General features: G+C 40.5%; 1 protein-coding gene across 5 annotated transcripts in view; it reads left to right on the forward strand.

The window, feature by feature from the left end:
- The window catches only part of Large1 (LARGE xylosyl- and glucuronyltransferase 1), a 533,170-nt gene that overhangs the window by 429,883 nt on the left and 77,609 nt on the right, over positions 1–25,678 (forward strand). For all 5 annotated transcript variants that reach the window (XM_038312791.2, XM_038312792.2, XM_038312793.2 and 2 more), the window contains 3 exons: positions 6,110–6,222; positions 8,593–8,718; positions 24,702–24,857. In XM_038312791.2, the coding sequence (XP_038168719.1) occupies positions 6,110–6,222; positions 8,593–8,718; positions 24,702–24,857 (395 nt within the window). The remainder of the gene's footprint in view (positions 1–6,109; positions 6,223–8,592; positions 8,719–24,701; positions 24,858–25,678) is intronic.

Consider the following 25,678-nt stretch of genomic DNA (forward strand, 5'->3'; position numbering starts at 1 on the left):
CAAAGGGAGACACAATAAATTATACCCAAAATTTTTATGCAACTCATTACACAAAAGTTATGTCACTTTGTTTCTCCCACCACCTTCTCAACTCGTTTAACTGTATTTCCTACACTAACATCTTTCACTGAATTAAGGAATAAGTTTTTCAAAGTCTGCTGTGAACTGGTCTTGTCTATTGGAATTATGTAGCCACTTGGGAACTCCTATTTCTCCCCTTGAATCGAGAAAGTTTATGGTCTGAATTAACCAAGCCAGTCCTAAGCTGATTCTTTCATTTGGCTCAATCATTGAAGCTGGGATGCAAAGAAAGAAACTAAGAGAAGGGAGGGCGGGGGAGAGCTTCCCTTAAGAAAGGTCTTGGTCATACAGACCTCAGATGTTTGCCTGATTTGGTGGTTGGTTTTGATTGTCAATGTGACTGGATTAAGAAACACTTGGGCATTAGTTGGGCATGCCTTTGGATGTGCCTTTGAGGGCATTTCCAAGGAAGAGTAGCTTAAAAGGTAATTGAAATGTGGGCAGTAACATCCCCATAAGTTGGGATTCCATTCTGAATTAGAAGTGGGGGAGTGAAAAACACCTGCATATCAGCATTCTCATTTTCTGCTTCCCAGTATTCTGAAATGTGAGCAGGCAGCCTCACACCCCTATTGCCATGGAGCCCCAGGGGCCACAACTTCTCACCATTATGACCTAACCATGTCACCCCAAACTATGAGCTAAAGTACTTCTTCTCTTAAGTCACTTTCACCATGTAATTGGTCTCAGCAACAAGGAAACAACTACTGTACTGAGGAAGTTTTCTTTTAGTTCCCCTTGCTGGTAAGAGCTAGTGCTATACTTGCTGAGAGATCTGTTGGGTGTGCTCACATGCAAGAAGAAGACAGTTGCTCTGGCTTTCAGCAAGTCCTGATACCAGTCTTTCTGGTCTCCAGCCAGTAACCATGGTCACTTACACAGGATCCTGCCTGTCATTGTCATCACACAGGACGTTTCTGTCCTGCCACATTTGTCCAGGGGCTGCCTGTAGATGCCCTATGTTCTACTTCCTTCTTCTTCCAGGAGGAACTACTTTTTATTGGATTGAGAACTCTGGTAGATCTGGGCTCCCCTGTTTACTTACGAGCATGTTTAAACACACACACACACACACACACACACACACACACACACACACACACACGGAGCAACATGACATGTTTGGAATATGACTAATCATCCAGTATGATTAATTTTACAACTGGGTAGCCATATGTGAGCCTTAGTCTTCATCTCTAAAATGAGGAACATTTCATCTCCCTTGTAAAAATCAGAGGTCACATAAATATAGTATCCAGACTCTTATGGACAGCAGTTACCAGGTAACTGTCTTCAGCTTTATCTCCCTTTAATAGTGCAACAAAACCCAATATTTAACGCAAAACAAAGCAGTGTTTTAAAGGGTACTTCTCTTTCTCCTCTCTCATAAATACTTTCTTGTTCTCCTTGTCATTTCGAGTGTGAGCTTCTCTACATACTCAGTTGGTACATAGGATAACAGCCCTGCCTTCTAATCCATAGATAAGGCATAAGTCTACCACTAGACCACATGTCCACAGGAGAAGCCTTTGATTATTTATTTGTTTATTTATATCATTTTGCTCTCTTATGCTCCTGGCATGACAGCTGTCAATAAAACACTGCTTGGCCCCACACACCCCAGCCAATTGCAGTGGAAGGTCCTTCCAAATTTAAGGCCACAACCTCTGTGCATAACACCCTAAGGCAAAGGGCAGGCTCTATACTCCTGAACACCAACAGCAAATCTGGAAATGGGCAGATAATATAGCAGCAAATGCCAGACAAAGGCCAAAGTCAAGGTTTTTGGCACTACCTTCTGCTAGACTGCCAAAGAATAAACACAGCATTTATTTAAGTATGATGTTGAAAAGGTTCTATTTCCCATGGTACCAATTCCATAATTTGGATCAGAGTTCACTTTAAAGGCTTGTCCCAATTTTGCAATTATGTGCATTAATTTCTATCAATTTCAGTGGGAATTATGCACATTCAACAAGTTATAATTAGACATCTTAATGAGGAAATGTATAGTTTTCAGAACTTAGTTATCGAGCGGTTATGTCCCATTCGTGATTTGGAGGACTGTTGTGGTCAGTTAGTGTGTCTCCCTATAGCTAATGACGATAAATCGCAGAGGTTTCTCTCATTCTTAGAAACAATGTATTGACTATCTTTTTAGTTGTTTGGAATTCTGTTCTTGAATATGCCACTCTTCAATTCTCCTACCTACTTATCACAAACTCATAGCCCTGGAAGAAAGTAGTATCTGTTAGATGCTTTTGTCATTGTCATTCTATTTGACATCTTAAGCTGGCTGTTTTTACTGCTCAATAAAATAATTTATGCATATAATTTTCCATGTAGTGGATCTTCCTTCCTTTGCTATTAATTTTGCTTTTTCTTGATTGTGCCCTTTAACTTTCATTTTCAATAACCCCAAGGTGGTTTCCTAATAACCACAGATTGCTTGTAACACCCTAAGTTGAATATTGCCAGAGGAGTCAAGATATGGTTCTGAAAATATGTCAGTATTTCAAGTGCCCGGTTCATTACACAGAGAGGACATTTTTGAAGATATCTAGGGTGGTATGTGAATACAGGCTAGAAAATGAATTCCTAATTATGGACATCAATTATCAGATTATATTTTTCCATGGGTATCATGCCTATTCAATCTTGCCTCTGATGTGAGATAGTCTCTAGGTTACAAATAAGAAACTGGGGTTCAGACACCCAGCGACTTTTTTAGGGGTCCTTAGCAGTGTGTAATGTTCTCAGACCTTATTTGACCAAGTTGCTTCAATATTCTTTCCTTGTATCAAGCATCCCCATTGGTGGCAGTTCCATGTTTCAGAAGGCTCCTTCTGGGCATCAGTCTGAGTGTATAAAGTTATGTATTGTATAAATAATTTGTGACTATAGATTTGTGAGCAAAGACAAGTGTTATTTCCAGCATCTTTTTAATCTTTCTATTAAGCTCTGCTCTTGAGATATGGTAGGAAATACTTATAACCCGATAGATGCTGGATATTCTTCTCTAGGGACATGCCCTTCAGGGAAGAGCATCTGCACTGACATGCCACGCTTCCTTCCCCTGCCTAAGTATCATTCCTATTCTTTAGTAATTTTTTTTTATTTTTTTTCCTTTTTTTTCTTTTTTTTCTTTTTTTTTCCTTTTTTTGTTTTTTTATTTTTTTGTTTTTTTTCTTTTTTTTCTTTTTTTTCTTCTTTTTTTTCTTTAGTAATTTTATCTAGATAGCTTTTCTTTAGAAGTTTCAACTAACTTCTTCTCCCAGCCCAGTTTCAAAAAATAAATAAATAAATAAACAACTTAAACAGTACCCAATAAGAAACAATACCTTAGATTATCTTCTGACATCCTTATACATACAAACACATGTACACATGTACTTGCCCACATGCCTGCACCCAAACACACGTGAACATGTTCACTCACATAAAATATTTTAAATATTTTTAAAATAAATAGTAAGTATACAGGTAAGTTAGAATAGAACATGTGTTCTATGAAACACACACACCATAAAACCCACCAAGTATTGTTTATTATCATATAGATAGAGATAAAAAATGTGAGGACATACAAAGACATAAAACAACCACCTCAGGAGATTGATTATGTCTGAAGAAGGGAGCAGGTACAAAGACATGATGGATCTTTTGGTTTACCAATCATGTTTTATTTTTGGCATTTATGGTGCCTGGGTATAGGGTAATCCTTACATTAATTCCACAGTTTTTGTTGACTTGAAATATAATCATTATAGAATTAAGTTACATCTCATAACAGTCTGTGAAACTGGTAGAGGAGTCTTTGAGTTTCTACAGTTGGTTCTCAATTCTTGACTTCATATCCTCTCCAAAGATCCTAGCTGTTGGTGCTGAACCAAATCTGTCACCCTATCCACCAAGACATAGTACCATTTAAAAGTGCTGATGCTAAGCTCAGACTCCATAGTTTATAGATTCACATAGACCTCTACTTTTAAGAATGTTTCTTAAAATTTTTCATCACTACCTACAACTTGCCCGGCCCCTCTTTATATCTTAGAGCATTGACTTTATCCAATTTAAATTAGCTTTTTCAATAAGAGTTGATGAAGTCTCTCACACACTTTAGACTGGATTCTGCTTTGGTCTTCCCTGTCTTATATCACTATATTTTCCTATATTGTATCTCCCCCAAAATTACTTTATTGTCCTCCCAAAATAAATAAGACTATTTTACTAAGTAGTTTTAGCTGAAAGAGATTTTGTTGTGACATTTTCATACATCTGTATCATTAGCTTTGGAATAAGGCAACCCATATTGGTCTGCCTGTTTTTCAACTCTAAATTAGACCCGTGCCTAAGTTCGCCTCTCAGTTTCCCCTCTGGCAAAATGAGAATGACAGTTGTTTTCAAAGGATCTTGGAACACTGAAGAAAATGATATTCAAGAAAAGGCAATATGCATGAAGGAGATAGGCAATCAGTGTACTGCACCTTGTGACTCATAAGTCACATCTCTGTATTACTCTACTCTTCCAAATGTGTCAAACTTTCTCTGCCTAAAACCTTCTGTAAATGATGAATATACTTTTCCTACAAACGTGTACCACTAGAATAAGTAAAAAGTGTTAGAGTCAAATATGTGTGTTTGACTGGAAGGAGGAAGTCAGTTATATCTAGGTGTCAACTAATATTTTACCTGCCTAGACAGTGCCCATCTGATAAATTAATCATAATGAATTGGATTGCTTTGAGGACCCAAATGTGTAGCAAGTCCCTTCACTACCTTGGCCCTGTGGCCTCTTCTGATTATGGCTTTTTCTGCCCACATGGACTGAGTTGTTAGTATGTAGCTGCCTCCAATTCACTCAACTAAGCCAAATTACATGTTCCTTGTTAGAATTATTTTGAATTCTTGGCCTTAATACTATATTTAATTGTTTCCCCTTTTTCCAAACGCAAGAATAGATTCAATGGAAAACTACTTTACACCCTGTCCCATTTGTTCACATTCATCCCTATAAAAACACACCATGAAGAAAAGATGAGAAGGAAGTAATAGGCTCTTGTTAATAGTTTCTTATGAACACAAAACTTTGACATTTGCATTAAAAACCCAACATGAGCACTGCCTTTCCAATAATTGACACACATATTAGTTATCATTGAGCCAAGGAAAGCAGTTCTCAAGTCAGGAACACTAAGGCAAGGAAGTGTGACTTATACCTGTGACTAAGTACAAATAATGTACTTAGAAGGGGTTAAAATGACGGCTTATAGGTTAATAACACTTGCTCTTGAACATGACTTGAGTTCTATTCCCAGCAGCCACACAGCAGCTCACAGACTTCTGTAATTCAAATTTTAGAGAATCAGGGACCCTCTTCTGGTCTTTGTGGATACCAAATGCACATGTGCGTACATGAAGGCAAACTCTCAAACAAAAAGAAAATTTTAGTAACTGAAACAAAAACATGTAATTGGAGTAAAGTTGTAGAAAAGTTGTTGTATTTTTCCTGAAAAAAACAAATGGTGTGTGTTGTGCAAGTGCCACTTATCAGCCATAATAAGGGTGCCTTGTCTCCAGGAAAACATAGAGAAGACGCTACTATTTGTGAGAAATGTAATGTACCTCAAGTTGACAGCAGGATCTCTTGTTATTATTACTGTAATATAATTTGTAAATAGTATATAAGTAATAGAAACTTATTATTTTAATTCAATAGTGCAATTATCATCACAAAATATCTCCATAAAGTACTAACCATTACTCATTTACCTTAATACTCTTTCCTATGTAGTGGGGATGTTTCAGAGATGTGATTTTGTCTTACACTTGATCAGTATCTGGCAGAGCCTGGTGCTGAGGCCAAGACTCATCTTCAAGCCATGTACCCTGTGTGGTGAAGGCTCACTGTCTGAGATTTGGGAGGGAAAGCTCATCCTTTTAGGTGACTAGGCTGTCCCAGAGTGGCTAGTGTCTCTAGTTCCATCTCACTGCTGCTCTTGTTCTTCTATCCTATCCTGTTTCCCAGGAGTCATACTGTTGCTTCTGGATAAGCTGCGCAAGATGAAATGGGAACAGATGTGGAGGCTGACAGCAGAGAGGGAACTCATGGGCATGCTGTCTACCTCTTTGGCTGACCAGGTGAGTGGCCAGTGACAGGAATCCTTACACCTGAGTACCCTCTTATTAGTGCTTGTTGTGTTGTTACTATAGTAAACACCGAGAAAGGGTTTTTTTGTGACCGTTTTGTTTAGTTCATTGTTTTCTTTCTCAAACAGATTCCCAGAGTATATTCCATGCTGCTTTGAACTAGCAATTCTCCTGCCTCTGTTTCCCAAGCTCTGGGATGGGCGTGTATATGCCACTATGCCTAGATTATGAGGTTCATTTTGGATCACAGTTTAGTAGGTTTAACCCATAGTTGGTTGATCTAAAACCATAACACTGGTGAGCACATGGAGGATCATATCTATCTGTTCACCTTACAATAAGGACATCAAAGAAGACACTGAGGTTCCACAGTCCCCCCTCACATGTATTCTCCCAGGGACCTTAAAACTTTCCACTATATCCTACCTATAAAAGGTTTAAGAACCTCCAGTGGTAATTCAGCATTTAGGAGTAGTAGTTTAGCATGTGGATGTTTGGTACAATATTTCAGATGCCAAAGCACAGCAGTACTGGTCTGTTTCTCAAAGACTTCTGTTAATAATTGGATGATCTCAATTCATTGTTTCTCTCATACACTCAGTCATAAGACATTCAATGAACATTGTATACGAAGACATGTAGGAAGATAACAGTAAAGGACCCAATATTTTTTCTTTATTTACTTTATGTGTAAACTTATTTTGCCTACATGTATGTATCTGGACTTCATGTGTACATGGTGCCCATGGAGGCCAGAAGAGGTTGTCAGATCCTCTACAACTGAAGTTTACATATGCCTGTAAACCTCCATGTGGGTGCTGGGAATCAAACCTGGCTCTTCTGGAAGAGCCTGTGTCTTCAGTGTTAGAGTCCAGGCTCTTTACCTCAGAAACTTCATTTTTTATGGAATCAGAGTCACAAGTGGATGATAGTCTGCTATGTGAAAAGGCATCAATACCATCTTTACCACCAGTGTGGAATGTACATGCTCCCTATGACCAGAAAATGCCATGGTTTATTTCCCAGATATTTCACATGCATCTGAAAAGCAGCATGTAATGTGTAGGATAAAACCATTATTGTGATCCTAATCCTGGTAAGATTCCTCAAGGGAATTTCATTTAAGCAGGGAAAAAAGAGACATTAAGCAGACAATCTGAGAATGTCCTTCAACTCCAACAAATGATTAACTAATTTTATAAAAACATATGTCTCATTTTGATTGGGAAATGAGACCTCAGAACTCAAGACCTCTCACTTAGATTTTAACTTCTTGTGATGTTGCTGATCATCTTATGATGTGAAGATGCTCTCTCTGGGTTTTTATTTTTTCCTTTCCGAAATTAGTTCATGCCTCATGACTCCTTTGTCAGAGTCCCACAAAATTTTCAAATACAGAGAGGAAACAAGAAAATCTGAAAGGTTATATAACTTTTTATTTCTTTTTTTAAAAGCATTATTATTCAGTATTTCCCTAGGAGACAAAAACTGACCTCCTTTCCCAAGCAATTAGATACAGCATAAGTGAGTGAAAAACTAAAATAATAACTCAGATGCTGTCTAGGACCTAAGGGGAAAGTTGTCCACTGTCCATGTTTTTCAAATTAGGTAGCAGTGACCTGAGTGTATGCCCCCAAAATTAGCAGTTGTGTGTGTGTGTGTGTGTGTGTGTGTGTGTGTGTGTGTGTGTGTGTGTATGTGTGTGTAAAATATGTCCAGTGAGGATAGTTTGTTTAGCCATCTTGTGCCATGAAGGCCCATAATTCACCTCCCAGAACCACCTGTCAAGTCATATTAGGTTTGGAGGGAGCTCAAAAAAGGTTTAAAATATTCCTTTCTAGACAAGTTGGAATAGGAGTTTGAAATAGGGAGTTGCATTCTAGGTACTGTGGCCTTCAGAAATCCAACGAGCATCCATCACTAGGCCAACCAAAATCCCTGAGAAAGAGCCACTTGAAATAAGGATCTATCATTTGTCTCAAACCTCGGGATGAATTGAGCCACTTGGCATCACACTATTTCCTCTCATGACAGGGCTCCTACCTAGGGTAGGATAAGGGGAGATAAAAGACTTGATTTATTTCATGATAGTTAACATGGGAGAGTCATTACATATCTGCCCAGTGTGACCTCAATGGATTATGACCAGCTGGACCCCCCAAGCATCAAGTCAGCTTGTTTGGCCTATGACATTCCTCTGTGACTACCCAGACATTACCCATTGGTTCCTAAAGAAAGCAGTAGGGAAAACTGTCCACAATGGGAGCAATCCTATTTCCAGAGCATGGTGTTTGAGAGATGTCCTCCTGTAAGCTAAACCTGCCCACTCACTTGACTTTGTCCTTGGCTTTTATTCCACAGGATATTTTCAATGCTGTCATCAAACAAAACCCCTTCCTGGTGTATCAGCTCCCCTGCTTCTGGAATGTACAGCTGTCAGACCACACTCGCTCTGAGCAGTGCTACAGAGATGTGTCTGATCTAAAGGTGGGTCAAGAAGTGTCATGGTGGAACGTGGTTCATATCTTCAGTTTACTCCTGTAGTGATATTTCATTTGTATTTCAATAAATGAAGCTTGCCTGCAGATCAGAGACTAAAACAGCCCCACTGGTCAGCCTTACAGATCAGGCAGTAATAAAACACACCTTTAAACACAGTAACCACAATAGTTTGCTATAGTAACTGGACAGTAGTAGTGCATGCCTTTGATCCGAGCCCTGGAGAGGAATATAAAATGAGAAGAGACAGCTTTCAGTCTCATTCTGAGATTCCTCAAGGTAGAATCACCATTTCAGACTAAGGTAGAGGTAAGAGTCAGTGACTGACTGTTTTGCTTTTTAGACCTTCAGACTAAACCCCAATATCATTCTCTGGGTTTTTATTAATTGTGCTACATACTACATACTCCTGTGCTGAGCATAGAGAAGCTGGGTATAGGGACTGGCAGGGAACAGTTTTCTGTAAACCTATGGGCACGTGGTAGAAGATGTATGGTCCCGGGAGAACAGAAAGAACATGATTTTCCTCTCTGCTGGTTCTTTTCTTTCACACTTATTTGAGATTCCTGGAAAGTATAAAGCCCCTGGAATAAAGAACCAGCTTGTGTGAACTTCTCCTCTTCCCATAAGCTGCCAGCTCTTATGGTTCATTCCAGATCCCCAAATCCATTGATTTAACTCAAGAAAAAACATTTGTGGCTAGGTCCACAATGTGCCAAGTGCTATACATGTGATGTTAATTACTTCCTGCTTCCAAGTCATATTTTTAGAAGGGCAGAGACCCATGGAAGGAAATAAATAATGCAGGAGCTGTGACAGATCTAGAAGGGTCAGGGTGAAGAAAGCAAGCACAAATGTCTCATTCTCCTGGAGGAGATGGGACTGGGCAGAAAAGCCCAGTACCAGCTACTAAAGAAGGCCCGACTTTAAGATGACAGCAGGGCAGAGCATATTGGCTAGTGCTGTACATAATGTCACAAAACAAAATATTCTAATTGTGACTGTACTCAGCACCTATGTATTTAGCCTATGAGTTTATACTTTGGATGGAAGTTCACTCATTTTCTCTGACTTAACTAAGTACTGTGATTGCCTTCAGTTCAGAAAGTGATGATAGGATACCTCAGATGTCCTATAGTGTATGATATCATCAAGTCAAACTAATGTTTTCAGAGCAAGGTGGAGATGGAAGGAGAAGCCTTAGTGTACAGATGGAAACCCTGACTTGTTCCTAATGACTCACTGCCCCACACAGCCAAAAGAAAAAGAATCTTAAACCTTGCTTTCCTTTATCATTTTCTACCTTCATTGTTGAGGCAGGGCACATGCTGAACCTGTAACTCACTAATTTCCAGGATGACTGGCCAGTGAGTTCCCAGGAATCTTTTTGTTATCCCAGTACTGGAATTATAGGCACATATCACCATGCCTATGTTTTTTTTTCATATAAATACATGTACACACACACACACACACACACACACACACACACACACAAATATCCAAGTAATTTGAATTCTTTAAGGATAAGGCATGCTCAATAATATCTATTTGCCTATATATATTTTTGGGGGGGGTTTTCGAGACAGGGTTTCTCTGTGGCTTTGGAGCCTGTCCTGGAATGCCTATATTTTTAAATTATTATGTCTGACCCCTTTTAGATTAACCAATGCCACCATTATTTCAAGTTGAAAAAAAATCTTAAAATTTTATACTAAGTATTGCAAACCATTATGGTATTTTCAAACTTATGTTTTATTGGCTTCCCTTCCCCCCAACCGTACCCACCCTCTGCTACCTTCAGTTCCTTCTTCCCTTTTGTAAGCTCCTTCCCCCGTCTGTTTTTCTTTTTTATAGCCCATTTGTCCGTTTGCCTACCCCATTACCTATTTTACCCTTTCTTTGTCTCCTTTCTACTTTTAAGGTTTTACCCATGATTACACACACAGACATACATGCATACGTTCATATGTATAAATTGAAGGCTAGGAAGTATGAAAGAGAATGTGCAGTTCATACCTTTCTAGGTTTGAGCCACTTAACTTAATATACTTTCCAAATCCATCTGGTTAGAACTTCTTTTGAGATACTGTCTCGCCCAATCAGAGCAGTATCATCAAGAAATGTCACAACAGATGCTGCTGAGGACATGGGGGAGGAGAATTCCCTAATTCAGTACTGAAATTTGCAGGAAAATGGATGAATTTGCAAAGGATAATATTAAACAAAATATTTTCTTTTGTATCTATTTTTACGCTCTTTTTTTTTTGTTGTTGTTGCCAAGACAGGAAAATCAAGTGTTTTCCTTGCTGAATTTCATCATCATTCATTTTGATAAAGTTATCTTCAAAGAGACTTCTAAGATCTTTCCATGGAGTTCAGAGAAACTTTGTTAAGCCTTGCTATGACAAGGGTTTGAACAACAACAATAAAAATAAATACCCTATTTTGGGGCAATGTATCCATGTCCCAAGTGATCTGTTTTGAAATGACTTGGTAATTCCTAGTACCTAACATTTAGTACTACTCAAAGCATAAAGCCTGGGCAGTATGAACTTCTTCCTTCTCTGTAGTGGTAGTTAATTCATTTTTAAACATAACGAGAATTCATTTTTTGTGAATGCTCAGTTATAGTAAACCACCTATTTCCAGGTTTTAATAATGGAGTAGAAGATGATCTTACATTGGGAGCAGAAATGTAGCTCAGCTGTGTTGCTATCCACTTGAGCTTGTCTTCATAGGTGTCCTCAGCTATTTTTCTTTATAGATTTTTTTAAATATAAACTTTTCTCTGAAAGAATCTAAGACTGTAGAAGTAGTGCAGAGCCCCACTATCTCCCATCTGGTTCCATTCTGCCTCCTGTGATAACTTTCCTCCAGTGGCACATTGGTCAAAACTAGCCAACCAGTCTTCATACACTCCTGGTAACTAACTAATCCTTGGGCTAGAAAGAGCCTGGGTTCAAATACCATAGGCAATAAGATTCTCTCTCCCTTCTCCACTTCCTTCTGTCATTTCTTCCTTCTCCCTTTCTTCACTTCCTTTGTGTTCTCTGTTATAGATGGCAAAGTGGCTCCAGGGAGCCTCTAGCCAGCATGCTATTCAACAGATATCCACTGCATTTTGTTAATAATTGGTTGTGCAGTGGTGAAGGAATAATGCAGACTTTTCCTCTCCATGAATTTATGTTCTCAGGAATACAGTCCTCCAAGAAGAAAAAAAAATGGTGGCTTTGGTCACTATAGGTAGTAAAATGGATTATGCAGAAATCAAAGCAGTGTAGAACCAATGGTTCTGAATGGCAGAGAGAAACCATTTTTCTTTTGATGACTGTACAGAAAGATCCTATTAACCTTTCATGAGATGTAAGTTGCAATATGACCATTTCAATTTTTTTTTTTTGTTTTGTTTTTCGAGACAGGGTTTCTCTGTGGCTTTGGAGCCTGTCCTGGAACTAGCTCTTGTAGACCAGGCTGGTCTCGAACTCACAGAGATCCGCCTGCCTCTGCCTCCCGAGTGCTGGGATTAAAGGCGTGCGCCACCACCGCCCGGCCATTTCAATGTTTTTATGAATGGTTAGGACTGACTGGTTGGTCAGTGAATCATATATCATGAATATGATAAGTTGAGTGTGACCACAAGACCCAGTTCTAAAATGAAGGCCATGTTGGGCAAGCAGGAGAGCAGTGGGGAACCACTGCAGAAGATGCCTACTGAGATCAGCTGCCTCTTATCGACCCCAAGCAGTGAATCATATGTTGTGTACTCCCAATGGCATTGCTGACATTCAGCCAAATTGACAGCATTCCTCTGGACTCTTGTCCCAGATGTCTTTCAACCAACCTAGTAAATTCCTCTGCTGGAGCTTCCATGTCTTGCTATAGTGGTGTCTGGGCCTCACTCTTCCCTGTCTACATCAGCACACTCTACTGAGAGGCACACTGGGGATTCTGCAAATGTGAAAACAGTTTTAATAATTAATTCCACAGAGACAGGAAGAGCACAAAGCTGATTTTCACTCACAGATCTTGCGATGGTAGTTTTCGAAGAAGCAATATGAAGGAATTAGTACAGCTCATGTTTCTTCTCTGCCATCTGTGTTCCAACAGGAATTCTTCACACATAACAAGTCCAGTTCAGATTGACTTTTATCTCAGAAGAAAAATAAAAGTACAGGAAGAAAGGGAGGGAAGTGAGAGGAAGGGAAACATTGACCACATGAACACTGTGGAATCTATCTGGATCTGAGGACTCCTCATGTCTCCAAACCTGTATCTTAGCAAAGCTATCCATTTTCTTAGTCTTGGGTTTTTTTCTTCTGTCCAAATTCTACCTCCTTAAACAGGACAGCAGCATGAGTTACAGAATAAAGAGCTCCTGGGATTTATGCACTATCCTAACATCTAGGTTTTCCAGACAAGTTGACTAAATAATGGGATATCTATATTTCTCTATCCTCCTCATGGGTTGTGGTATATTTTTTCCTGGGAAGTACTTTTTTTAAAAAACCTCTTACTTTTGGACTGGGATTTGAAAAAAATAAGAAGGAGCAGATGGATCTCTGAGTTTGAGGCTAGCCTGGTCTATAAGATCTATTTTTTTTATGACAGGCTCCAAAGTTACAGAGAAACCCTGTCTCAAAAAAAGACAAAAAAATAAATAAATAAAAGAAGAAGAAAAGTCTAAGAGTCAAAAACATTATATTTATTTCATAGCAATATCCCAAGTAATAATTACTTGTCTATTATCTTTTCTATTATCATAATAAAACACCACAGCCAAGGCAACTTGAAAAGGAAAGCATTTAATTTGTCTTATAGTTTCAGAGGGCTGGAGTTCATGATGATAAAACAAAGGTATGGCCATAGGAAAAACTAAACACTCACATCTTTATCTGCAGGTAGAAAGCAGAGAGAGAGAGAGAGAGAGAGAGAGAGAGAGAGAGAGAGAGAGAGAGAGAGACTGAGAGAGTGACTGAGAGTACGTCTCCCAGTGACATACCTTTTACAGAAAGGCCACGCCTCCTAATCCTTCCCAAACAGTTCCATCGGGTGGGGACAAAGATTTTAAATATATAAGCCTATGGGACCATCTCATTTAAACCATCATACCTAGTGATTGCTAAGATTGAAAAGAAAAAAAAGAGGGATGAAGAGATTAAAGTACTGGAACAAACTCACAAATGTTGACCAGGCCGTGTTTTGTGTTTAATGTTGGACTCAACCCGAGTCTTGTATTCAAAGATTCAAAAGTCCAGGCTGTCTCTCAGTATCATTTTAGCTAGTATAGAACTTCCCTTATATAAACAGCATAGTGGAGTATGTACACCCAATGTAAGCAAGAAACATCTCCCCCTTGCTCCATGATGGAGACCAATAAATACAGGTATGGACTGAATATATCAAATGAAAAAACTCAGAAATAAGTTTTAGGTTTTATGTTATACACAGTTCCAAGTAGCATAATGTGATCTCAAGCTTTGCCACATGGTCTCCCACTAAGGCCTTCTTTGTCTGAGTAGCCACACCTTATATATTACCAGCATAGTGGTTCTTTAGAGTCAACCCAGTCATCAGATCTATTTTTTGTACTTTTATCTACATGACCCTTGTTTTGCTTTACTATGTCCCTAAACCATGAGAGCAATGAGTGTTTCAGAGGTGAGTTCAATGAGTAAAACACAGAATAATAGATTTGGGGTGTAGCTGAGTTGGGAGAGTGCTTGCCTAGCATGCAAAAAGCTCTGAGTTCAATCCATAGCACCATATTACAAAAAAAAAAGCAAACAAAAGGTGTGATGTTGCATGAATACACACACACACACACACACACACACACACACACACACACACACCAGCACTCAGGCAGTAGAAATAGAAGAATAAAAAAGTTAAAGACATCTTTGACTACTTCTTTGACTACTTAGGTAATGCAAGGCAAGACTGTGCTGCAATGAGATCCTCTCTCAGAAAAGAAAATGAAAAAGTATAAAGACAAACTAAGTACCATGTTACAGTGTTACAAAGCATTTAAGAAAAGATAAGATGTTTGTGTGTAATATCTTTACATAATAAGGACAAGTTCTCTAGAAAAACAAATCCAGTAGATATGTCTTTACTTGTATCTAGCTCAGCCTTTTCTTACAGAGAATCAGCCTTTGTGGTTACAGAAGCTCTGAAGACCCAGATTCCACAAGCTGGAGAGACAGGGAGGCTGCTGGGGTATTTCAGCCTAAATCCCAAGGCTCAGTACCAAGGAAGATGATTGCATAACCCTCTGTCTGCAAGCAGGAGAAGGGTGCACCAGTCCAAGCAAGCAGAAAAAGGGAGGCAAATTTTTCCTGCCTCTCTGCCTTTTGTTCTGTCCATGTCCTCAGTGGATTAGAGGATGGTACTCATATAGGAGAGGGACATCCACTGATGAGGTCCACTGACTTAGATGATGAGGTCATCCGGAAACATTCACATATCCACAAGAAATACTTAAATACCTGGGAACCCTGTGACCCAATCATGAAATCATTAAATTGCTGTTAACACCTTTTGTCTAATCCATCATCTGCAGCCAGTATCCTTCCTTTCAATATATTTGTAAATAATAGTTTAAGTATATTAAGAGTCAAAAAGAAGTAGAGATAAATCTGAACCCACATCTTCCTTACTCAAGCACTCAGTCTTCTGCTTATTAGTGCTCTTGCTCAGTGCCCCTACCACAAAACATTTTTTATGTCAATTGAAAGCTACTTTTAATTTTTTTTGCTATACTACAAAATAATGGGTTTGTTGTAACATTTTAAGATAGATAGATAGATAGATAGATAGATAGATAGATAGATAGATAGATAGATGATAGAATAGTTATCAGCTCAGAACACCCCAAGACCAAATTCTCAACACAAAGGGAATTTGTTTCATTCCAGAGGGACAAGAGGGAGGAAACAAGAGACAAAGACAGGAGATAAAGGACAAGTGAGTACAGAAGGGAACAAACGAGAGGGGGAATGAGTACTTGTTTGGAAGTGGGGATGGACCAAAAGACTGCATCTAGATAGAGAGGAAACAGATGTAGCCCCTATGAAAATGGCAGTTTATAAAGGTAAAGGGGGAAACGACTTATGTGGGTGAGGTGTTTAATTTTAATTGTGCATGTTAATTAGGTGAGGCAAAGTGGTTTTTGATTGCTGGTCTTCATTATTTCAACAGCTTAACCTTGGCAGTCAGCCTCAGGAAGAAGAAGTGGAATATACTTGGTGGGTGTGTTTTAGCAAGGAAATGAGAAGGAAGGGCAAGGACTTCCAGAGCCATGTTTGGGCTGGCTAGAGTCCTTTCATGTCAATGTTCTTTGCTCATATCATCTACCCATTACACTCTCTTATCCTTTATCAAGTCTGTTCAAAGGCATACATACTCTTTTTTCTAAATGCAGACATAGATTTTAGAAAAAGCAGTAGTATTTTCAAGAGTTTGGCTTATTTCTTGTATTATGTTAATCTTCAGCTTCATGCATTTTTCTGAAAGTGACATAATTTCATTCTTCATTATAGCAGATTAATACTCGTGTGTGTGTGTGTGTGTGTGTGTGTGTGTGTGTGTGTGTGTGTGTCATTTTCATTTCCCTTTCATCTGCTGATGAGCATCTGGGCTCTTGCTCATTATTTTAATCTCCATCAGACATGTCTGACTTCCTGAGCATGGCTCATGGGAGCCCTGGCTTGGCTTCACTGCACTGTATGGTCTCTACCTGTCCTTCCTGTATTCTGTGACCACTGATTCCTCGTTTCCCCATAGAGTCTGTTCTCAGTAGGCCATCATACTTGGAAGTCTCCACCAGATTTATTTTGTGACTTGCACGCATGTGGTGTATCTTTGTGTGAGTCCTTCAAAAACACAAAATCATAAGGAAGAAAGAATGGGGGAATTGGCTTACAACCATTATGATGGCTGAGAATGACAATAGACTACTTGTAAACTTGTCTACCTGGGATGCTGGTGGCATGGCTCAGGTCAAGTTGGATGTCCTCAGCACAAATAAGCTGATATCGTAGCTCTCAGAGACCAGTGATCCAAGAACATAGGTTTCCTGACAAAAGTCCTAGCATCTCAAGGTCAAGGAGTCTGGAGTTCTGAAGGTGAAGAGAAAGAAAAGGAAACTGTATCACAATACCAGGAGAGGGGTGGTTCCCTTTGTTATTTCCCTAGGCCCAGCACTCACTGGATGGTGTCATCCATACTGAGGGTGTCTTTTAACCACCCAGTCTGCCAGCTCCTATGCCACTCTCCTCTAGAAACACACTGGAAATAAACACTTGCTTATCTCCAGGTAATCCTTCATGTTATCATGTTATCATCTAAAATACATCGTTACCATATCCATCACTGCAGCACTCCTGACCTGTACTACAGATCTGCAAGGGAGTTTAAATTAGTCCCAGTTGCAGATGAACTGTCTCATTGACATTTGACATGTTGGTGCAGATGGTGTCTGGTTTGTAGGCCAGTTCACTCCTGCCTTTCTGCCATGAATCTTTTTTTTTTTCCTCATGGTTTATTTTTTTTTTATATTTAAAAATTTCCATCTCCTTCCCTCCTCCTCCCCCCTCCCTCCCCTCCTCCTCCCCCTTCCCACCCCTCCTTCTCCCCCTTCCCTCCCCTCCCCTCCACCCATACCTCCCCTCCCTCCCTCTCAAGGCCAAGGAGCCATCAGGGTTCCCCACTCTATGCTAAGACCAAGGTCCTCCCAACTCCCCCCAGGTCCAGGAAGGTGATCGACCAAGCTGAGAAGGCTCCCACAGAGCCCGTCCATGCAGAAGAATCAGAGCCCAGCGCCATTGTCCTTTGCTTCTCAGTCAGCCCCCGCTGTTGGCCACATTCAGAGAGACGGGTTTGGTCGCATGATCCATCAGTCCCATTCCAACTGGAGTTGGTGATCTCCCATTAGTTCTGTCCCACCGTCTCCATGAGTGAACGCACCCCTCTCGTTCCTGACTTTCTCCCTCATGTTCTCGATCCTTCTGCTCCTCATCAGGACCTTGGGAGCTCAGTCCAGTGCTCCAATGTGGGGCTCAGTCATCTTCCCCATCTGTCGCCAGCTGGAGGGTCCCTCACGGTCCTGACTTTCTTTCTCATGTTCTCTCTCCTTCTGCTCCTCATCAGGACCTTGGGAGCTCAGTCCGGTGCTCCAATGTGGGGCTCTGTCATTTTCTTCATCTATCGTCAGGTGGAGGTTCTATGGTGATATGCAAGAAATTCATCAGTATGGCTATAGGAACTGGCCTTTTCAGGCTCCCTCTCCTCAGCTGCCCAAGGAACTAACAGGGGGCGTCTCCCTGGAAACCTGGGAACCCCTCTAGGGTCAAGTCTCTTGACAACCCTCAGGTAGCTCCTTAAATTAAGATATATGCTTCCCTGCTCCCATATCCACCCTTCCTATATCCCAAGCACCCCATTCCTCCGAGCTCCCCCCGTTCTCCCCTTCACACTTTTCTCTCCCCATCTTCCCTTGGCCCAGTCTTGCCCAACCCTCAAGTTCCCAATTTTGCCTGGCGATCGTGTCTACTTCCAATATCCAGGAGGATTACTATATCTTTTTTTTTTGGGAGTTCACCTTCTTATTATCTTCTCAAGGATCCCAAATTTATAGGCTCGATGTCCTTTAAATATGGCTAGAAACCGATTATGAGTGAGTACATCCCATATTCATCTTTTTGGGTCTGGGTTACCTCACTCAGAATAGTGTTTTCTATTTCCATCCATTTGCCTGCAAAATTCAAGATGTCATTGTTTTTTACCGCTGAGTAGTATTCTAGCATGTATATATTCCACAGTTTCTTCATCCATTCTTCCACTGAAGGGCATCTAGGTTGTTTCCAGGATCTGGCTATTACAAATAATGCTGCTATGAACATAGATGAGCATATGCTTTTGTTGTATGATTGGGCATCTCTTGGGTAGATTCCCAATAGTGGAATTGCTGGGTCCTGGGGTAGGTTGATCCCGAATTTCCTGAGAAACCGCCACACTGCTTTCCAAAGTGGTTGCACAAGTTTGCATTCCCACCAGCAATGGATGAGTGTACCCCTTGCCCCACAACCTCTCCAGCAAAGGTTATTATTGGTGTTTTGGATTTTAGCCAATCTGACAGGTGTAAGATGATATCTCAAAGTTGTTTTGATTTGCATTTCCCTGATAGCTAGGGAGGTTGAGCATGACCTTAAGTGTCTTTTGGCCATTCGAACTTCTTCTGTTGAGAATTCTCTGTTCAGTTCAGCGCCCCATTTTTTAATTGGGTTAATTGGCATTTTACCAATTATTCTCTTGAGTTCCTTATATATTTTAGAGATCAGACCTTTGTCAGTTGCAGGGTTGGTGAAGATCTTTTCCCAGTCAGTAGGCTGCCTTTGTGTCTTAGTGACAATGTCCTTTGCTTTACAGAAGCTGCTCAACTTCAGGAGGTCCCATTTATTCAATGTTGCCCTTAATGTCTGTGCAGCTGGGGTTATGCGTAGGAAACGGTTCCCTGTGCCCATTTGTTGTAGAGTAAGGAGAAAAGACTTGTGAAAATATTGCTCTTCTCTTTCAAATGCCAGCAAGTAGATAACAGGGAGTTTCAACTCTTTCACAGAAAAAAAAAAAATGATGACCAGTTATTTGACCCTCTGACAATGAAAGGAGGGCTGTGTTTCCGTATTCCGAAACCCATGTTGATGGGGCTTTTATAACTGATTTATTGTAGACATACCATATGTGCAGATTATTGAGACTGTCAACACCATGATTTCCATACTCAAACAAAAGGCCAGCTATTGAATACTAACTATCCCAGGGTCTGTGTCACTTGGGAAGAATAATAAATCATGTTCCCTGCCAGCCTAGATATCCACTTTACATTACTGCCAAGGGCAGGCATGTAAATAAATAATTATAAGAATGTGCATTTTTTTTCTCTAATGGAGTAAACCACAAATCTATGGAACACTAAGAAAGGGCCAGAATCTGTCTCCCCTGTTGCTTAGGAAGGCTCACAATAATAATCAGAAAACCCAATTTGCAGTGGCTTAAAATGTAAAGTTTGAGTTTTTCCCTTTATAGGGCATGAGGTTGTGGACATTGTTCAAAGGCCAGTCTTGCGTTGACCTGTCCATCATGGTTACATGATAACTACCATAGTCCATGTTATTACATTTGTGATCCTGACAGAAAGGTGGGTAGAGTGGGAAGATAGCACCACTTTAATCATAACCTTTAGGGGAAGAAATGCTTCCACTTATAATATTGTAGGGGAATGGTGGGTCTTATAGACATGCACTGCTGCAAGACTGTCTAAGAATTCAGAGTCTGGGATCGTTCATGGTTATCTTGAATCGTAAGTGGCTCATGATCTTCTCACAGAATTTAGAGCATTGCATTCTATAAAGAACAGAGAATGGAGTAGAGAGGGAGTCATGCTATGCGGCAACCCTCTGCCAGCAATGCTCACATAAAGTCCAGGCAGATAATACAGAAGAAGTAGGATATTCTTGGGAGGGACAATTATTTGAAAAGTCACAAAGTCGTGAAAATAAGGTGAAAAAACACCAGGAATGTTTATTAGTTGAAGACCAGGTGAGAATTTTAAGTGTGAGCTAGTGGCAACAAGCTTAACTGACTGGTGAGTAGTATAGCTGTTACTCTGTGAGTCACTCAAAAGCTCTACCAGTCTTCATTCAGACACCCATTTTCCAGCACTTCTTGTCTCTGTAGCTTGAAGCTGATATTCTTCATCTGCTGTCTGCACACAGTCTCTGATTTCCCAGCTCCTGTGCACCAGGAATGCACTTATGAGCCCTCTTAAGTATAAGTACTTCAGAGGCCAAAATGTGGGCTTGATTCTTTCCATAGACTCACCCTCACACTGAGGTCTTTCTCTACCTTTGAACTTCTTTTTGTGCCCTTGATGGTTGTGGAGTTCTCATCTCCCCCTTGATCACCTTAACTTCTCTCTTCCCTAATGCTGTTGAAATTTTCTGGATGGTAATCAGTTTCACCCAGTTTTTCTGGCTCACGAGAGTCTGACTACAAATCTGCACACATCCTCAGCCTTTGTAAAAGTTTCAGATCCATTGATATCACATGCCCAAACCCCCATGCTGACAGCCTCAGCAGCCTATATGATAATGCCCTTCTCCCTTTCTGATGAATGCTGCGCAGAAGACTCACCTAGTAAGTGTATCCAGAAGTCCTCAGTTACCTGTAAGTTCAGGTCTATCCCAAGGTAGAAAAGGAAAGTTTCACCTCCAGTCCCCCCATCTTCTGTAAATATTATCTTCATTTCTAGGAAGAGAATCATTTCATAGTTGCAGCTAAAGGAGAATAATGAATAGGTATTTCTATTTCTAGTTTCTCTGTCTACGTGAATTCCAATCTTATCTATCCTGATTTCTGACCAGATAGGGAAGAACAATTATCTAAATTTCTATACCTGAATGGGGTCTATGTTAGTTACTTTGCTCATTACTGTGACAAAAATATCTAACAAGTTTCTTGAAGGAGGGATTTATTTTGTTATGGCAGACAAGGCATGGTGGCAGGAGTGAACTGAAGCTGGCCACTCACTTTCACCATTTTGTTCAATCCTGGACTCCGACCTCATGGAGTGATGCTGCCAACTTTTAGGGTGGGTCTTCCCACTTCAGTTTATTCTCATTGACATGTACAGAGAAACTTGTCTCCTATATTGATTCTAGACCCTCACAGAGCATAATGAGACTGTCATTTGTCTTTTACAGGTATGGTAAGAACGAATGAGTTATGACAAGTAAAGTGTTTTTGAGCAGTGTTTGGCATACAGCAAGTATCAAACTATTGTTTGTGAAGAGCAAACTATTATAATCATCACCATTATCAATATTATTCTTATGACTGCAGTGCTAATGGACTTCAGAAATGAGAATGAGTTAAGACAGATTCTTATCACAGACCTTGCAGATCTAAACAACTTTGTTTACCAGCTTTACACAAAAATCTATTTGGGGCACATTCTTCAGTGTCAGTCTCAGGTGCTGCTGCCTTCACGCCAGCAGTGATTGGTGGTTCTGTCCTTCAAGAGGCCAAGAAATGGCATACCTCACCAATCAGAGAGCAATGAGCAGTGTTTCAGAATCATGAATGTGGCTTAGTATAGGAATAGTGATCCATGAAATACAATCTGTTTTGTACACCCTACCCCCTGCTGTGTGACACTGCTTACTGTGTCACTCTGGACCCTAGTTTCTTGTCAAAGTTGCTCTATTGGGGGAGGGATCATGACTAGTTACCCCTCTCTGACTCTTGTTTGTACGAGTTTAGAGAGTCAATTGTCCTATTTGTTTAATGCTAATATAACAGTATACCTGAGATTGGGGGCTTGATTGGAGATCCATTTCCTGCTATTCAAATACCTTGCTAGCCCAGGGCAGAGGCAGAAATGTATTAGGGGGAAAGAAGGGAAAAGGAAGCAAACTCCTTTTATCAGATGTCTACCCCCTCCAAAAAGGCATTTGCTTTCCTATTTTAATTCCCTCTTAGAGATCCTGTGTCATAAGCTGTTAATGCATAAATGTGGGGGAATGCTTTCAAAATACAATACCAGCAAATGCAGACCTCTTTGTGAGCCCTTGAGAGACATCACCTGTTCAGGGACACATGGTAACATTCAGCACAGGTACCCTTTTCCCCTCCTTACAGGTGTTCCACAGAGGCTTCCGTGGATCTAGTTATTCTTACTCCATGCTGAGGTTTGGTCTTGCTTGACTTCTTCTGTAGACACTGGGAATGTGACCAGTTATGGGGACTACCGTCATGGAGCAGCCTCATTGGAGCCAGCCCTTCCCTGGTTCTGCTGTCTTTTAGCTTATTAATTCATCCCAAGCCCATCTTCCCTATCTGCTTCAGGCCCACTGTTGATATCTGCTAATACCTTCACCCAGCAGTAACTCCATCTTCATAGGAACTGTACAGCCATTCCTGACTTTGCTGGGCTCCACATCCAGCTCAGAGAAAGTGCAGTGGTTAGTCAAGTAGCCTCTGAGGTGGGTAACAAGGTGCCAAGCACAATTTTGTGAGACCATGGGAAAACAGAATCCTCTGGAGCCTCCCTTCCCTTCTAAGACATAGTACTATTCACATTGATGCCCCATGGATTTTCTTCATTAAAATTTAATTCAAATTATGCATTGTTAATAGTCATGATATAATAGTAAGAACTACTTATAAGAATAAGTACCAATAGATATTAATAATAATGTACTTAGAATAATTTTGGTTCTTATACTCTAAATATTCACTTACTTTTTTCTCAGTTTTCCTCTTTCATATTTTCTCTTTACAATCAAGTCAGAAAATGTGTACCATTACCTAATTTTCTCACCAGGACATCACAACAGTGTCCACAGCTTTGATTTTGGTCTGTTCACCTTACCAGGCACATCTTTACACACAGTGAAGGCCCTAAAACCTAGTCCGTCATTTTGCTCGCTCTCTCGGGAATCTATAGTGGTCAGGTCTATCTGAGTTCCAGATGTTGACTTCTCAGGTATAGGAGGTCAGTCCAGCTGTGGTGTGGGAGGTCCTTCTGTCTATGTGTCACTTTTATTGGTTAATGAATAAACAAAACTATCTTGGCCTATAGCAAGGCAGAACTTAGCTAGGCAGGGAAAACTAAACTGAATGCTGGGGAAAAAGGAGGCAGAGTCAGGGAGAAGCCATGTAGCCCTGCCAGAGACACATGCTGGAACTTGACCCGTTAAGCCACAGCTTCGTGGCGATACACAGATTAATGGAGATGGGTTAATTTGAGTTAAGAGTTAACCAGAAATACACTTAAGCTTTTGGCCAAACAGTATTGCAAATAATATTGTTTCTGTGTGTTTATTGCGGGACTGGGTGGGACAGAAACCTCCTACTACAAAACTGGATCTTCTATGCCCCCCACTATGCTTCAGCATGATCTTCCTCACATGTCTCACTTTAGCTCATGTCTCTTAGGAACCATGTTCCTCTCCTCTGAGCTCCAAAACAGGCATCTTCTATTATGCTTTTATGGAGTATTTCAGAGCTATCTCCAATGTTTTTTCCTGCACTGTGCCTTCAACCTACCTATTGGGGGGCTATGTATAGTCTATGGACGGCTCCCAGGGTCATGTTCCTTAGGACATCTCTCAATCTGGCAGACTACAGATGCTAAGGGAACCATCATCTTTGTGAGGGCTTACCCAACAACAGATTTGCATGCTAATGTATTTACTTTTCATAGTAGTTCTATGAGGTTGTCACTCAGTCTTGGCTGAAGCCTGAGATCTCAACAATTATTTAAACAGGGAATTTAATGTTTAGAACTAGTAACCAGACATAAAGTATAGACTTGGCCCTGAAATAAAACATAAATCAGAAATTGTAGGGGGCAGTTAACAGTGTGGTGCTTAAGGAGCACAGAGAGAGAATTCAAACTCACACCCTTGAGGTCAACAATGTCAGGCAGCTGTTCTGGACAGAAGCAGGGACCATGGAACTTATTCTAAGTGCTGGGAAATATGTGACATGGATTTCTGAAAGGAAGGAAATACCAATGGTTGTGGAAGAGCTACATGATGTTCTCAGTACCAGGAACATCCAGGGAAGAGTTATGCCTTCCCCTCCTCAGGTATCAGGTGTCCTGAACTGTCTGCATCACCCAACAGTTTTTGGTTGAAGACTCCCAACCTCTACACACAGGAACCGTGTATGTTCCTGTAACACAGAAAATAAGGGAACTTCCCCGTGATTGAATAACAACTTAGAACAGAGGCAAGATTTGATCCTTCACCAGCACTGGTTTCCTACCACTCCTCTCAAAATTTAGAAACAATGGGTAAGTGAATGACCTGCAGACCTACAGATCATAGCTCTTCTAGTCCAGAGCCATAGAAAGCTGTGTTGTGTGGCCCTCTCAATCTGACAGCCTCTTTGCTGCCCTTTAGGTCATCCACTGGAACTCACCCAAGAAACTCCGTGTGAAGAACAAACATGTGGAATTCTTCCGAAACCTCTACCTGACCTTTCTTGAGTATGATGGCAACCTCCTGCGGAGGGAACTGTTTGGCTGCCCCAGCGAAACTGATGTCAACAGTGAATATGTGAGTGTTTAACAGATAATGGGAGAGATTGGCCACATTCTCCATTGTCTGTTTTGGGTCCTTGTTGGGTTTTGGGTCAGCTCAGGACTATACACTGAGGAGCAAGACCCTTTACCTGCTGTAGAATCTGTGGCTCAACGGGGCAATGGTCAGATCATCCGGTCACTTCCTGTGGATCAATTTGGACTTGGCAGGAGACATTAGCTCAGTTGGATGGGTCAGAATGAGTTTTCAGGCAGATCAAGCAATCAGATTTTCATTATCTGCTTCATGGCCAGGAAATTCCCAAGCTTATGGTGGTGAAGGCACAGAATTCTCTGACTGGAGCCTAGTGTGACACAGAGAAAGACATCCACAGGTACTGGCTTCTTTCCATTTGGTTTGGGCAAGAAAAGTGTTGAGTGAAGAGTTACAGGAATAGCTGAAGATATTAGGTGTTTCTGTTGTTTTTTGTTATTTCCTATTCTTTCATATGCAGTAACTCATTTTTCTTCGTTGAGTCCTTCTTTTACTATTGAAAAAGTTCAAGTAGAGAAATTAAACAAATTGCCCATGGTAACAGCAAGCAATGATGCCAGCTGTGACTAACACTGAACTCTTAAGGATATGGAAAAAGAGCATGGTAGCCAAAGGGAACAGAAATATAGAATCAAGATGAACTGAGTTTTTTAACTCTAACCATGACCTTTGTTGACACCAAAAGCACAGGTCTCATCTTAAAGAGAAAAAAAAAAGTTTCTTGAGCCAATTTTAGTTCCATAGCCTAGGAACACAAATTTGAGTCACCCCAAATTTCATGTCCCAATGTGGAAGCGGTTTTA

Source organism: Arvicola amphibius, chromosome 15 (genome assembly GCF_903992535.2).
Source record: "Arvicola amphibius chromosome 15, mArvAmp1.2, whole genome shotgun sequence".
Classification (NCBI taxonomy): domain Eukaryota; kingdom Metazoa; phylum Chordata; class Mammalia; order Rodentia; family Cricetidae; genus Arvicola; species Arvicola amphibius.